General features: G+C 42.5%; 1 protein-coding gene across 1 annotated transcript in view; it reads right to left on the bottom strand.

The window, feature by feature from the left end:
* Window positions 1–1,666: 1,666 nt before the first annotated feature.
* The window catches only part of ppef1 (protein phosphatase, EF-hand calcium binding domain 1), a 15,728-nt gene continuing 1,460 nt past the window's right edge, over window positions 1,667–15,934 (bottom strand). Inside the window, exons 2-17 of the mRNA XM_037690302.1 lie at window positions 14,501–14,628; window positions 14,353–14,413; window positions 8,484–8,647; window positions 8,293–8,407; window positions 7,924–7,970; window positions 6,630–6,796; window positions 6,506–6,542; window positions 6,260–6,409; window positions 4,587–4,720; window positions 4,282–4,522; window positions 4,023–4,208; window positions 3,812–3,954; window positions 3,617–3,723; window positions 3,371–3,534; window positions 2,099–2,183; window positions 1,667–2,030 (exon numbers count right to left, since the gene is read on the bottom strand). Coding sequence (XP_037546230.1) covers window positions 1,804–2,030; window positions 2,099–2,183; window positions 3,371–3,534; window positions 3,617–3,723; window positions 3,812–3,954; window positions 4,023–4,208; window positions 4,282–4,522; window positions 4,587–4,720; window positions 6,260–6,409; window positions 6,506–6,542; window positions 6,630–6,796; window positions 7,924–7,970; window positions 8,293–8,407; window positions 8,484–8,647; window positions 14,353–14,413; window positions 14,501–14,628 — 2,156 coding nt within the window. The 3' untranslated portion in view covers window positions 1,667–1,803. The remainder of the gene's footprint in view (window positions 2,031–2,098; window positions 2,184–3,370; window positions 3,535–3,616; window positions 3,724–3,811; window positions 3,955–4,022; window positions 4,209–4,281; window positions 4,523–4,586; window positions 4,721–6,259; window positions 6,410–6,505; window positions 6,543–6,629; window positions 6,797–7,923; window positions 7,971–8,292; window positions 8,408–8,483; window positions 8,648–14,352; window positions 14,414–14,500; window positions 14,629–15,934) is intronic.

The raw sequence follows: 15,934 nt of genomic DNA, 5'->3' as shown, positions 1-15,934 counted from the left end.
ATGTTGCTGTGTTTGTATTTTTTTACAGTCGATGCTAATCTATCGTTTGAACGGTTTACGTTTCCTCATCAAATTCACGGTTTGTTGGCGTTTGCTGTGAAAAACATTGTGTGCTACAGCGTCATACTCACTGAAGAATATTTTTACTCTGAAATCTTAGCATTTGTACTATTTGTCGTCACATTAGCAGATTATAATATACTGTAATAGCCTGCTTCTCATATGAGCATCAACCACCGACTCACAGGTGAACTTGTACCTTTTCCGTCCGACTGATGCACCCGACATCCCGCTGTGTGACCTGAGAAGGGTCAGTCTGCTCGGCTTTGTGTAAAAATGCTGCTGAGCGTTTCTGTAAAACCTGAACTCGACACGAGGGACAGACCTGCTAATAAAAATATACACAACAGAAACGTCTGTTCCTTAATCAAAAAATACTCGAACACTTTGAGCCTTTTTTTAAATAAAACCGACTTCATATTCTTATTTTGAAGAAAATCCACTTTTAAGGAACAAAAGCGCAAATTATTATATCTAAAAAAAGTCAAATCTGGTTCTCTGGACATTCAAAATTAAAAAATTATTATATATATAATAATTATAATTTACATGTTGAAATTATTTCATGTTTAAAGTATCACTTTTTTTCCACAAATGTCTCTCGAGTGCTGATTATTAAACAAATCTTTGTAGTCGTGGTTGAAAATGTATAAGAAACGAAACGATCATTTTTTTTTTTTAAATTTATTTAACCTTTACACAGTCTTATTGAGTCACAAGGACTCATTTTCAAGAGAGCTGTTTGGGAGCAGATGGTAGGGGTTAAGGGCCTTGCTCAAGGGCTCAGAGGGGACAAATGAGGGTGGAGGCAGGTGTGGGTGCTTCACCTTTCACACCCACATTTTGACGTCGTCGGTCCAGGGAGTTGAACCTGCGATCTTCTGATCACAGGCCCACCTTCTCTAACCTCTGTGCACCACTCCCAAAATATGACCCGACATCTGCTAAAACATCATTTAAGCTACTGAAGAGGATTTCACATCATCACGTGTATCTGACTTATTATGGAGCTGAAGTTTGTGGTGGTAGTAGCCGACAGTCGTCCAGATCCAGCAGGATCATATTTCAGAGGTTTAGTCAAAATGACAAACACATTTCTCAACACAAGTTGTTTTGAAACTGGAACGAAGGCAGCAGGACATTACGCTAAAGGGATTACGGCTAAAGAAAGAAATGTTTGGATTTTTAGAACTCAGACTTTAATCTAAAACCTCAAACAAAAATAAAATCTGAGGGGGGGGGGGGGCAGATTCAGCCTTTTTTTTCAAACAAGAATTTTAGAACAAAAAGGCTTATTTTTTTCTGATAAAATAAAAATTATAATCTTTAATAATCCTCTTTCAAAGATTAGAGTCGCAGTGAATGAAGAGAAAAACTTTTCCTCAGAATTCAGAGGAAATGTCATAAATCAACAATAAAAGTCTAAATTGTGACCTTAGTTTAAGGACTCAGACCATAATCAGAAATATTACTTTCTTCTTTTCAGAATTCTAAAATTCTGAGATTAAAATCTTTATTCTGAAAAATTCTCAGAATTTTGACTTTTATTTTTTAGTCCTGAGAACAAACGAATTACGAGCATATTTTCAGCGTTGCCTTCATCCCTTTCTGGGCGATATGCATTCCTTCAAGACTTAGTATAAAATAGTTGTTTAGAAAAAACACTTTGTTCTGAAATTCTGACGCGTCTCATCTCAGATTTTCTTGCCGTTCTTTGTCCTTCGACTCATTTTCGGCTGTTTTTCAAAAGTCCTTGTTTTCGTCCATCTTCTCATTGGCCTGTGGGTTCTTCACGTCCAGCTTGTGGACCACCCTGAAGGCCTCCAGGAACTCTGTGAAGTCGATGCCGCCGTCCTTGTTGAAGTCGATGCTGCGAGCCAGGTCGTCGATGGCTCCGTCGTCGACGTCTGCCCCCAGGTGAGCGCTGAACAGGCGCCAGGTGTGGCGAAACTCCTCGATGGAGATCAGACCTGAGCACAACACCACGAGACGGTCACTCCCATCATCTGGAGGAGGACAGACAGCTGTTTTTACTCACCTGAGTGATCTTTGTCGATGATGTTGAAGACTATCTCCAAGTCCGTCCGATATCTGAACAGAGTTTCAGCCAAATTCTGGGCGACCTAAAGGCAGAGAATGAAGAGGAACCAGAGGAACCCAGGTTTCTGTTCAGTGCCGTCGTTTGGTTGAAGCTTCAGCAGGAAAATGTCTCAGATTAACCATTAATATTTAAAATGTTCTTTTCAGCACAGAACTTTGTTCATCATCCCACCATACAATCCACTTTGTTACCTATTCAGTATTTGTGCTATTTTACCTCTTCATATATCAAAACGTTCGGCTCTTTCAGCAGATGTTGCTGTGACTTTTGGTTTTGTAACATAAAATATTTAACTTCATTGATAACATTTTCCCATATATATGTTAAAATATCTTCAGTAATTTCAAAAACGTACTTTTTGAAATCCGTTTCACTGTTTTTGTCTTGTATTATTATCAATCAACCTTTATTTATACAGGTAAATCCCATTGAGCCTCGAGGACTCATTTACAAGAGAGACCTGATTTCAACAAAGAAAGATGACAACAATGGACAACAGCAACAACAATAAGCAGTTATAAAAAACTCATACTACAGTTTGGTTTTTTTTTTTTTTTTTTTTTTAACAAATAGGATGGCTAAAAGGAAAAAGGTAACAAAACAAAAAAAAACAGCTAGATTCCAAGACAAATGTAGAAAACTAAAAACAGGAACATGTCTGCATTGGACCCTGCCAGGAGTCCAACAGATTCTTAAAGCCACTTAGAGAGGTCAAGGTCGAGAGCTTCAAATCTTTTTGTAAGATATTCCAGGAAACAGGAGCTGAGTAGGAGAAGGCCCTTTTGCCTAGTTCAGTCCTCACTGAGGGAGCACTGCAGGTAATAATGTCCTGAGAGCCCATCAGCTTTTAACTAACCTTTTGCTATTTTAAGCCAACTTGCAAAATTTAGCATTTATCTACATTTTTTGTTTGAATGTTCTGCTACAATTAGCTATAAGCTAACCTTTTACTACACTTTCTTTTTAAAGCTTTTAGGCTAATTTTACCTTTGAGTTACCTTTTTTCTACATTTAGCTTTTAGCTAATGTTATACTACATTTAGCTTTTAGCTAGTCTTTTGCTACAATTTGCTATAGCTTACGTTTTGCTGCATTTAGCTATCATTTTGCTTCTTTAATCGTTTAGCTAACCTGTGCTACTTTGGGATTTTAGTTATTTAGCTTATTTAGCAAACTTCAGCTGTAATTTATCTCCCGTTTCCTTCTGACCTGGGGCAGAGGAAGTCCTGGTCCCATGTCCTCAAAGCAGGACCGATACTCAACGTTGCCATCGGCTGTTAGACGGGCCAAGTGTGGGCGAAGGGTCCTCCAGGGCAGGTCCAGTCTCAGGACGGACTCCAGCACCTGAGTCCACTCACTGACCGACACACTTCCTGTCAAAACAAAAACATTTTCCATGAATCGGCCGCACGTTAACAAACACGTGTTTTTAGAAACGGATCAGAAAGACGGCACCGGTGTCGTTCTGGTCTTTTTGCTGGAAGCCGGCTATCAGCTCAGAACGGTGGGTAAACAGCTTCTCCTTTAAGGCCCGGAGAGCAGAACCTTCTGCTGCTCGGACCCTGGACACATGAAGGTAAACGCTCGTCAGAACTGCACCCGCATCCGTCGTCCTCAAATGCTGGAAATGGAGCACAAGCAGCGTCGTACCTCTGGGTCAGGGTGAGTCTGCGAGTTGTGCGGCTGACTTGGTACTGGTAGAACCGAGGAACCATTTCTCTTCCCAGTTTGATGTAGGCGCCGCGGTTGCTTCCGTCCTCATAATAGTTGGAAGCAGAGAAGATTGTGATCACCTAAAGCAGAGCGGACATGTTTTCTTGGTGTTCGATGTGTAGAACTGTACGAATTTGTCGTTTCGTACCCGCCCGTCATGGCAGAGCTCGTATCCTTCCTGCTTGCACTCGTGGGAGCGGATCAGCAGCTGCAGGCCGTGCTGCAGCAGCAGCCTCTGGGTCACATCTGGGCCGAAGTAGCAGCCTCCACCTCTGAATGTGTTGGGATTGCAGCCCTCCTGGGTTTTAGGGTCGCTCCACAGTATATCCACAATCTGCCACAAACGGAGATAAACATTAAAACAGCTAAACCATCGCATCAAGACGTTCTGGACTTCCTCCTTTCACCTGTTTCCATTCCTGTTCACGCTGTGGAGGAGTTGGAAGAGGAACGGAGGACAGGGAGTCCAGGAAAGGCACCTGGAGGACGTTATGAGGCATGCTGGGAGAAAATGGGCACGGACGAGGCGAGATGCAGAAAGGAGATCTTGGAGAGCACAGTGAGGAAGAGGAGGATGATGATGATGATGATGATGAGGAGGAGGAGGAGATGGCGCTGTCTTGTCGGCTGAGTCCATATCTTGTCTTTCTGTGAAGGAAAAGGAATGAAAGCTCTGATAACCTCCGACCTCTGAATGTCTGAGCGGTCTGACCTCTGGCTGGGCGTTCTTTGGCTGCTGCTGGGATGGGAACCATCTGTCGATCTTATTCTTTTGGTCGGTCTGTAGGATTGACCGATGTCCAGCTGCTCCAAAGTGCATCGAGGAAACTTCAGGGCAGATTTCACCTGAAACAACCAAAACCAGGCAGAGCTCAGGACTGAGCAGACTATAAAACCTAAAAAAGACAAGTAATTTTCAAAAAGACACCCTTCTTTACGGATTCTGGAAAGACTCACGGGCTCGACTCGGCCCTACTGGGGTCAACCTGGTGTGGGGTCAGAGGCTATCCATTGGGTGGTCCTGCACTCTTCCAACTTGGTTTTAGGGCCTACCCAGAAGAGGTTCTAAGTAAGCCATGTCTAGTCAAAGTTTTGAAATCAGCAGGCTGCAGATGGTTGACCACGAGCCATGTCATTGGACGAGTCAGGAGCGATTGCTTTAAAACCGCCTCATGACTTTCATTTATCCAATGTCTTTTTTAAATTATTAAGTCTCACAAGCTTTCTCTGGCTCACCATGACCTCGATGCTCCGAGTCATTTGGTGTCGCCAAAGAATGACATCAGAGGAGTTTTGAGCAGCTTCACCATGAAGATCGCGCCCACATCAAGACGGCACTCAGTTATACTAAACATCAGAGTGTAGAACTGAGCTAGGGGGAGCTTCACTCAACGCCTGAAAAACAGTTTGGAGTACAAACAGACTGCTTTCAGCTGTTTTTTTTATGTTTGCGCAAATTGCAGGATTTGTCAAACCATCTAAAGACAATTGAACGTATCAAACTCCTGTAAAACTTTAAAGAGTTAAAGAGAAAAACCAACATGGGCGACAATCTGTTCACTGCTGCTGTAGTCTGCACAGCTATCTGCTCTTCTGATGTTACTTCCTGTGTCCCGCCCCCTCTTCTTCATTGGCTGTTGGCAACACCTTCACAGTTGGGTCAGTAATCAGTTCTTACCATCCGATCATAGTGACACATCATAACTAGGAGGAGGACTGGAAGCCAGAAGTTGAAGCCATCGTGGACAAGCGCTGCTTTGGGAATGGCTCTGGGACAGTTGAAGCCCCGCCCATTCCATGTAAATAAATAAGACACTTTCTTGTCTAAAGAAATTAAAATTACACTTCCGATCGTTTTTAAAGCGACTGATTTTTAGGAATTCAACTCTTACTTTGCTGCTAGATGCTCAAATATGCGTGTGCCAATATATGGTGGGTCTGGGTCTTTAAGTACCGGGAGTCTTGATCCTCGTTGCTTGTGAGTCATGTGCACTCGCCACACAATGGAGCGGAAAGCCAGAAATATTTCTGACTTGAGGAGCTCACAAATTGGAAATTGGACAATTTGTGTAATACTTTTGAGACACGTATACTCGCAACCGTCCTCTCCAAGCCTCTACCATCTGTGCACCTGGCTTGGTTCAGGTGTGCACAATAAATACAGTTTGTTTGTAGTTCATGCATTTTGGAGTTTTAGCAAGGCCCATAGAATTTCCATGTGCAACATTAAACATCTCCATGGCCAGTCTGTGACCTTCTACAAGACTCAGCACACGCAAGAAACACAAATTTCAAGCAGGTTCCCTGCAGATGACCTCCCTTTTCAAACAGCCACGACTGCCATTGATTGATAACAGCTAGAGGTCAAAGGTCATCCACACTCACCTTGTTCCTCTCTATAGAACTCAGAAAGTCCAGGTCAGTCTGGTCTGAGATTCCTCCGTGAACAATCAGAACCTTTCCGTCAATGACTGTGGCGATGGGCAGAAGACTGAAAACATCCTGAAACAGCTGGAGGATCTCCCGTCCATGAGTCTGCAGACAGAACCGCTCAGTGAATGCAACTAAACCCAACAAATAACAGACAATAAGTTCAGTCTGTAACAAAGATGCTTCTAGACTCTACCGTACCCGGTACTTCTGCATGACTTCTTTTGTAAACCCATATCTGAAAACCAAGGACAAGTGTGGTAACTTTAGGAGATTGTTGCTCTACCTTTGTTGTTGTTGTTGTTGTTGTTGTTGTTTAGCCCACCTGAGGTTCATGATGTGGTCCTCGTGGTTTCCTCGGTTCAGGTGCATGTGGTCGGGGTACAGCAGAACGTAGGCAAACAGGAGGACAACAACCTCCACAGACTTTTTCCCACGATCCACAAAGTCCCCGTTAAAAACGTACGGAGTCTCAGCTGAAGGAAGCCCGTTCTAAAGACCAACACAACCCCCACCCAAAATGATTGGAAACGTTCAGTGAGAATGCTGAGTCAGCATTTTCTGTTTTTTTTTTTTGTATGCAATTGTTTTAACAATCCACCTACTTTTGCTATTGACTTTTTTTTGCCGCTTTTATTACAAATCGTTCGGCTCTTTCAGAAGAAGGGCGCTGTGACTTTTGGTTTGGGTAACTTTTATACTTTTAAAAATATTTAACTTTTTTCTTTCCCCATAGAAATACGTTCTCTTTGAAATCTGTTTCAGCTACTGACTGTTTTTGTCCTCCTATGCTACTTTTACCTAGCCTTTAGCTCCATGTACCCTTTATCCAACAATGTTCAGTCAGGTCATCTGGACAGTTCCTTATTTTGTTGAGATGTTTCTCCCTCCATCCGAAGGGCTTCATCATTCTGAGGAGTCACATACAAACCGTTTTCCCCACCAAGCAGTACACTCCTACAGTGGACAAACCAGTTTGCTGGTAATAAGATGGTTTCTGGGGGCTGTCCTCTCCCCCGTCGACACTTCCCAGGCAACAACAGCAAAAGTGGTTCAAGACATCAAAGTTCATGCGCAATAATCCGGGTAAAGAAATCCAATAATGTTCAGTCGGGTCATCTGGACAGTTCCTTTTTTTGTTGTTGAGATGTTTCGTCCTCGATCCGAGGTGTTGATGGGGGAGAGGACAGCACCCAGAAACCATCTTATCACCAGCTGGTTGGTCCACTGTAGGAGTGTACAGCTTGGTGGAGAAAACAGTTTGTTGGTGACTCCTCAGATTGATGAAGTCCTTCGGATCGAGGGCGAAATGTCTCAACAAAAAAGGAACTGTCCAGATGACCTGACTGAACATTGTTGGACTTCTTTTCCTGGACTATTGAGCAGGAACTTTGATGACATGTAGCCTTTAGTTAGCCTTTTGCTACTCTTTGCATTTAACTAGCTTTTTGCCACTTTTAGCCATTAGTGTTTTGCTCCTCTTAGCGTTCAGTTTTATTTAGCAAAGTTTAGTGAAGTCCTTCAGGTGCATTTTTGCAGAAATGCTATTTTAACTTTTTATTTGTTTGAATTTATTCCTGACGTAAATAAATGGTCTGCGTCTACTTTAAACTCGTTACCTTGTAAAAAATAAGCAGTAAGTCATCGAGCCGTCCGTGCAGATCTCCTGCAGCAGAAGAAAAATCACAGCAGAGATCAGAAATATGAAGTTTTATGCAAACAGAACCTTAACCGGCTCCACTTCAGCACTCTGCTTTTGTTTTGTTTGTCGAGTATTCTTGAGTTTAATGAGATGAGGCTCGACATGAAGAAGCAGCTGGGGAGGAGATGATAAGTGTCTCGTCCGAGTGTAAATAAACTGCATCCTTCGTCAGCTGGACTTCACCCACGTTTGAAGACGTGAGCAGGTTCTTCAGGGGTTCTCTGAGGCCCAACATGTTCTGCTGAAACATCCTGATGAGCCTAAAACGTGTCCACGCTTCACTCACCACAGATAGTGATGTCCTTGGTGTAGGACGTGGACAAGTGGACGATGTTGGGCATTTGTTTCAGGAGCTTCTTGGTTTCATACAGCAGCTGCAAGACATACCGGGCATGCAGAGTCTACAACAAAAACAATATTAGCCCAAATGTAAAACTGACCAGCAGAGTTTGAAAATGTAAATGTAGCATTTGTTACCTGGTGCTCCTTGAACGCAGCGAGGAGGGCGTTTGTGTCAGAGACAGCGAGAGGAAATGAAATTCTGGGTCCGGTGTAAGACTCCGGGACGGAGATCAGGTTGAAGCAGGTCTCTCGGTCTAACCAGGGGTCCACCACAGGGTCCAGCAGCTGGGAGATCAGATCTGGAGGAAGAAGTGTGTGGAGATGTATAAACACAAGTTGGGGTAGGTTGAGTTAAAAAATTATTTTAAAGAAAATCTGTTTCTGAATGTTTTTGGTGATCATCTCCTTGACGGGAACAGTTCAAGCAGAAGGTGTGCAGGTGCGTGGAGTCCTTCGTGATGTTTGCGGCACAGCGATGGTAGCACGGACCAGCGATGACATCCAGGGTGGGCAGGGGGTGACCAAAGATTTTTTTCTCTGGCCTTGACGACATGCTGGTTGTTTTTCCTGAGTATTCTCAGCAAGAGAAAATTCTGTTGTGCTGTTTTTATATTTACAACTCCACAGGTGTTCATTGTCCAGGTGAGAGCCTCAGAAATTATACTGCCCAGGAATCTGCATATGTCCACCCTCTCAACACAAACCCCATGTAGGTGGATAGATGAAGGTTCAGCACCCATAATCATCTGTTTTGAGCACCATTCTGCCAGTCGTTGGCTCTCATCCCTGTAGGCAGACTTATCTCTGATGAAATTCTTTGTTGAAATCAGGTCTCTCTTGTAAATGAGTCCTCGAGGCTCAATAGGATTTACCTGTCTAAATAAAGGTTGAATGAATGAATCTCCCCTGGAAAGAGTCTCACCATAACGGTATCATCTAATTATACATTTTACCAATAATACATTTTATTTAGAGGTGCCTTTATGACACTCAAGGACACCAAACAAGCAACATGTACATATAAAAACATTAAGATACTAAAACATGCATATAAAAAAACATCAAAATACTTAAAACACAGCAAACGAACAAGACAAAATTCTAATCAGCTTGGATAAGCAATCCTGAACAGATGAGTTTTGCGTCTGGACTTAAAGAGAGGGAAAGAGTCCAAAGTTTCTTATTTCTGGCGGCAGTGAGGTCCAGAGCTGGGGGGCAGAGCAGCTGCACGGTGGAGAAGTGGGTGACAGGAACAGTGAGGTGGAGAGATGAGGCAGATCTGAGGGAACAGGATGGAGTGGCAGAGGAGGTCAGACAAATATAGAGAGGCAAGATTATGGATGGCAGGATGGATGCGAACAGAATAAATTAATGTGAAGTTTGACTGTTTAATGTAAAAGTCTGATGAAAACCAAGATCAGGTTCATTAATTAGTTGGTACAGGAGGAGGGTGGGAGAACAGAGTTGGGTTTACTGGAAAGGTAGAGCTGGATGCCATCCACATAATAGGAACGGATGTCATATTTGCAGAAAATACAACCACTGGGAAGCAGGCAAATACTGAAGAGGAGGGGCCCCAGGATAGAGCCCTGGGGCACACCGGTGGTTATGGGGGACAGCTTGGAAGCAAAAAATTGAAGCTGAACGAATTGAGAGTGCCCAGAAACATCTGATGTAAAACAGTCTTGTGAGGTGTGTTAGATAAGTCTATGGAGGAGGATGGAGTGAGATGTTGAAGGTTGTGGTCCAGAGAATGAAGATGGAGAGTAAACTGGAGTCTGCTGCCATGAGAAGGTCGTTACTGATTTTTATTAGAGCACTTTCTATGTTGTGGAGGAGACGAAAACCAGACTGGAATTGTTCATAGAGATTATAAATGATAAATTGATTAATTTTATTAAATTTATTAAATTGAATAAATGATTGATAAATGAGAATGGAGTTGAGCAACAACTTTTTTTTGAGGATTTTGGAAAAAATATAAATTTGAGAATCGGCAGAAATGATTAAAGTTAGTTGGGTCAGCACCGGGTTTTGAGAAGGAGGCAACTTATCTGTGCCATCCGTGCTCTTTTCTCACCTCATATGCGTCAATCCTGATATTAGCGATTTTCTGTTCTGGGGCGGCTGTGGCTGAGTGGTTAGAGCAGTCGTCCACCAATGCAAGGGTGTCCATGGGCAAGACACTGAACCCCTCAATGTCTCTGATGTGTGTCCCATCGGTGTATGAATGTGATCTAAAGCTCTGATTAGTCTCTTTAGAATGATTTGCTCAATTAGCTTTGTAGAGAGCTAGTAGTGTTGTATGAATGGGTAAATGAGGACGCAGATTGTAGTGTAAAGCGCTTTGAGTATCTTGATCAGGTAGAAAGGTGCTATACGAGTACAGTCCATTTACCATTTACATATCTTTCCCTCACAAGAGTCAAAGGTCAAGAGTATCTTATATAGCTACATTTACTTTGTTTTGAAGCCATTTTTGGCTGGTGTTTGCCTACCTAGATGCAATATCCCATTATACATCCAGCCGAGCTATGTGGGAACCACGACCCACTGTCCCTCCTCTGGACATGTCCAAACCATCTCAGTCTGGCCTCTCTAACTTTATCTCCCAGTTGTTCAACCTCTGGGTGGCATGGTGGCACTGTTAGTAGAGCTGTTGCCACTCAGTGAGAAGGTCGCCGGTTCAAATCCTAGCCGGGGACCTTTCTGGGTAGAGTTTGCATGTTCTCTCCGTGCATGTGTGGGTTTTCTCCGGGTACTCCAGTTTCCTTCCACAGATCAAAGACATGCATGCTAGGCTGATTGGTAACTCTAAATTGTTCCTAAGTGCAAGTGTGAATGGTTGTTTGTCTTGTTTGTCTCCATGTATCCCTGTGATGGACTGGAGACCTATCCAGGGTGTACTCAGTCACTTACACAGTGATAGCTGAACATGGGCACCAGAGACCTCCATGACCCGAAAAGAAGTGGACGGATGGCCAGATGTTCAAACTGTGCAGTACAGTAGTCCCTCGATACTTTGTCGTTCAACTTTCGCGGATTCACCCTTTCGTGAGTTTTCAACGCAACATTGTACACATTGTTTCCCAGCGGCCTGATCTGCTCAATGATCACAGAGGGGCCTCCCTCTTTTCTTTTTCTGAGGATGTCTGTCACAGCAAAGCAGAGAAACACAACAGGTGGGCGCACAACCTGTGACAGACGGCCTCAGAAAGAGAAAGGAGGGGGTGGGGTCTGGCTTTCCCCAATGCTGCTATGGGAGCTTCAGTGAGGCAGATAACAGAGTGAGTGGCATGGATTGTTTATTTAAAATAATTGAGCCTTAATCCAATCCGAGCCGACCCAGGATATATCCCAAACCGGGAAATGTCCCGGTGTTCCCGATGCCAGTCTGCCCCCGGTGCCAATTGGCTCAGTAACCATAGCATCAGTCTGTCTGCTCTCTCTTGCTGTGCTCTTTTAGAGCATTTAGAGAGTTTAAAACATTGTTAAGAACATTGCAATAGTGCAGGAAGGGTTTATAAAGCCTTAAAATATATAACGTCCGTTCTTTGTGGATTTTCACAATCACGGGGGTGTCTGGAATGTAACCCCCGCAATAAGTGAGGGACTACTGTACCTCTGATGATCTCATTCCTAATCTTATCCATCCTTGTCACTCCTAAGGAGAACCTGAACATCTTCATTTCTGCTACTTCCAGTTCTGTCTCCTGTGTTTTTGTCCATGTCTCTGTCTCCAGACCAGACAACATAGCTGGTCTCACCACTGTCTTGCAAACTTTTCTTTTGACCTTTGCCAACAACCTTTTGTCACAAATCACTCCTGAAACTTTCCTCCATCCACTCCATCCTGCTTGGACTCTTCATCTCCACTGATTTTATTTTTTTAAACAAACCCAGACGTTTCTGCCAGTGGAAGGTTGTCAAGATGCAGATTTCATTTCGATAGAATTGACAATAAATAATAATGAGATAAAGCTGGAACTCAAATTGTAGTTTCTTACAATAAAGGGCTTTTCACTGCTTTAAAACCATCTCTATAAGACACGAGAGCTCTTCAGTATGTTAATAAAAACTGATGGGCACCAATTTATGCAGACAGACAACAGACATCTACATACAGCTCATCTGTCCTTTGTCCTATCTGTCGATTTAATGTCCTTTGTCCTGCATCCCTGGCTTTTGTATAAAACCACAGCTGCTGGATCGGACTGACACCGCAGACCCACTAAAACCCATAAACACAATGAGACGTTTCAGAGCTGCACACCAACACACGGCCTCCACGTTCATGGCTGTTGCTAAGCAACAGGCTACACGCAGTCGTTTCATCCACATCAAAATGTAGGTGCATGACGAAAAGCAAGAATATCAGTTTTCTTCTGTTTGTTTAAAGAAAATACAAACAGCTAAATGTCAACGGGTGACTAACGAGTTAAAGATGTCACCTGGGTTTGCAGCTTCAAACATAAAAATTTAAAATAAAAACATGTTTTACATGCTTTCATCTACAACAAATGGGAAAAAATACTAAAGAACTTGTGCCCAGCTCCCTTCAGAAATGATTGGAGCTGAAAAACAGGCTGATGTTTTGATGAATAAACCACAGAAGAGTAAAGAGAACCAAGATCAAAAGAAATGTTCAAGCTGCTGCCAGCAGTTCAACAGGGTCACCATGGTAACCAGGCAGACAGAAACACAGAGCAGAAAGTAAGCCTCAGACGAACAGTCGCTGTATGAAAACTATAGGTCTTGTTGGAAAAATTCCTGAATGGTGAGGAGGTTCTGATGGTCACATCTCAGTTTTTACCTTTCTGCTGAGTTTTATGTGGCAGATATGACTGTTTTGAAGAGAAAATGGAAGTCAGTGAGAGTTTGGGTGTTGGCTTTCTGCACTGTGGGGGCGTTTGAGATGAAACCTTCAGTCCCTTCAGCTGTGAGACACGAGACAAAAATACCTACGTTCTGATGCATAAACTGTAAACCACGTGTAAAAACTGGAAATAAAATGTTTGCCAAAAAATTGTTAGAAAAGTTTAGACAGCTTAAACACTCTTCAGCAAGCTGCCCTGTGTGTCAATCATGGGCGCCGTTGTTTGCGCATGCGTGGATACCTATGTGTCAGAAAAGGTCGGTCTCCAATTGGCTAACCTGTATGTCAATCAAGTGACAATTTGCATAGTGAAGATGGATTGATCGGCTGACGTCTTAAAAAAAAAAAAAGTAAAATTAAAATAAAAAAAAAAAAAATAGGTCTGACATCTATTTCGCCATGCGATCTACTGATATTACCTTCGCAAGCTACCGGTAGATTGTGATCGCCATATTGGGCACCCCTGGTTTAACGTCTTGGGTCACAGCTTTCAGAGGTCTGACCCAGGAGTGCCGACCAAACTCAAAGAGCCTGAGAAAAATTTAGATTTTATTTATTTTTTAATTTTTTTTTAAAACAAAAACTAAAAGTGGTCCAGGCTGAAAAAACAAAAACAACAACAACTTGAGGAGACACTGAGGAGAACCAGACATGGCATGATGCACAACAATGATCAACTGAGGGTGTAGCAAAAACTGAGAGACTCTATGGACCAGGGCTGATGAGTGGAAACACCTGGCCGGATGACAACAGGGAACAGGTGAGTGGGCGGGGCTAGAGCTGAGGGAGCAGAGCTAACTTAAGTGGCTGATGTGACAGCACAGAGGAAACTAAACACAGAAGAATTAAATGAACACACACAGAACAGAACCAAACAAAACACGATGACAAAACGAGTGAAATGAGCACAATATTCCAGACGGTCTGCAGGAGATACGAGCTTTACGGCTGCTGGTTCTGGGAAAAACAACGTTTCATAAAGCTGAGTTCTACAGGAGCAGCTTCCATTAGTGGCAATAAGGAGGAAGTGTGTACAGTCCTCGTTTCAAATAATAAAAAACTCATCGTTTTAGGAGCAGATCAATAAATGCTTCTTCGGCGTGTAGGTGACGTGTTTTGGTTCCTCACCTGGTCCGGTTCCGTGGAGCTGGGTGAAGTTGTCCAGCATGTAGGTGAAGAAACTGGAGAGCTAAAAAAAAAAAAAGATCAGACGTCTTCGAGCTTTGTGGTAACTTTCAAATCAAAGAGTTTTAGCTGAGTTAGCTCTGAGGGACACCTGCAGCTGCTCCTGCTCCGCGGCGTACTCGATGGACTGGAAGATGTTCCAGGTGTAGCGGCGCCTCATCTCCAGACGGGCCATGTAGCGCCGGTACCATCGCTGGATCAGAACGGCTGCTTTCATCGCTGCAGCAAAACACCAGATGTTAGCGAACGTCCTCGGTCACACAGCAGGTGTTTCAGTTTAGATTTCACATCCTTCAGCTCATTTTCTTCAGCTGTTTTCAAACTTCCTTCAGTTTCATCTGTGAGTCTCAGATTCAAATAAAAAGAACACTTACTGCTTAAAATAAATGAGCACTGAATAACTGAAACAGATGTTAAAGCAAAAAGAACAAGAACAGCTAAAAGTTAAATGCAGCTAAAAGCTAAACACTGGTTACATTAGCTGAAGCCTTAAAGTCGTAAAAAGCTACTTAAACATTTTAAAAGGTTAGCTAGAAGCTAGAAGTAATAAAAAGGCTGGTTAAAAGTATCAAAAAGGCTAAAAGCTTAAAGCTCAAGTAAAAAGCTTAAAGCTAAAGTTTAGCTTAAAGCTAAAGTGGAAAAACAGAATAAGTAACATTAGCAAAAAACCAGCTAAAAGTAGCATAGTAGTAGTTAAAAGTAGAAACAGGGAAGGTAAAAGCAAAAAGTTGCAAAATATTAGCTAAACATCACAAACAGCTAAAGGCTAAAATAGCTAAAAGGTTTGCTATAAGTGTCACAAGACTAAAACGTGAAAGCAGCAAAAGACAATCAAAAAGCTATAGGTAGCACTAGCTAAAAGTGCAAAGCACTAGCTGAAGACAAAAAGGAGCTAAATTCTAGCTAAAGCTGCATGTTGCAAAAAGCTAGCAAAATGTTTTAGAAGTTTAATTAAAAGCTAAAAGTAGCAAAAGACAAGCTTAAAGGGAAAGTAGAACAGCAGCTAAAATGACTAAAAGGTCAGCTGAAAGATCCAAATAGAAAAATGGAAGTTGAAAGCTAAATGTAGCAAAAGAGTGGTTAAAAGCTAAATGTAGCAAGAGGCTAGTTAAAAGCTAAAAGTAGTGTAAGAAGACAAAAGCTGAGCTACTAGCTGAAAGGAGAACCGTGTTTCTGAAGGAATCAAACATATTTCTGCTACTTTAAGTGTTTGTAAATAAAGAAATATTTTAAAATCTGTTATCCAACAAGTCACCCATCTCCTGAATTATCTGAACGTTTTAATATAGAAACAGCTAAAATAAAACAAAGGCTGCAGTAGTTGTATTATAAACAGGTAAACAACAAGCTGATGCTGACTCAGCATTTCATAAAAAAACATGAAAGTCAGTCTTACTGAGAGCTGGACTGGGACTCCTGACGGCTTTATCTGTGAGGAGAAACACGATGAGTCTTAACGAAGAGCTGATAATGGATCACACACACACACACACACACACACACACACACACACACACACACACAC

Source organism: Nematolebias whitei, chromosome 2 (assembly GCF_014905685.2).
Source record: "Nematolebias whitei isolate Nwh7 chromosome 2, NemWhi1, whole genome shotgun sequence".
Lineage (NCBI taxonomy): Eukaryota > Metazoa > Chordata > Actinopteri > Cyprinodontiformes > Rivulidae > Nematolebias > Nematolebias whitei.
This window is presented reverse-complemented; position numbering and strand designations above follow the sequence as displayed.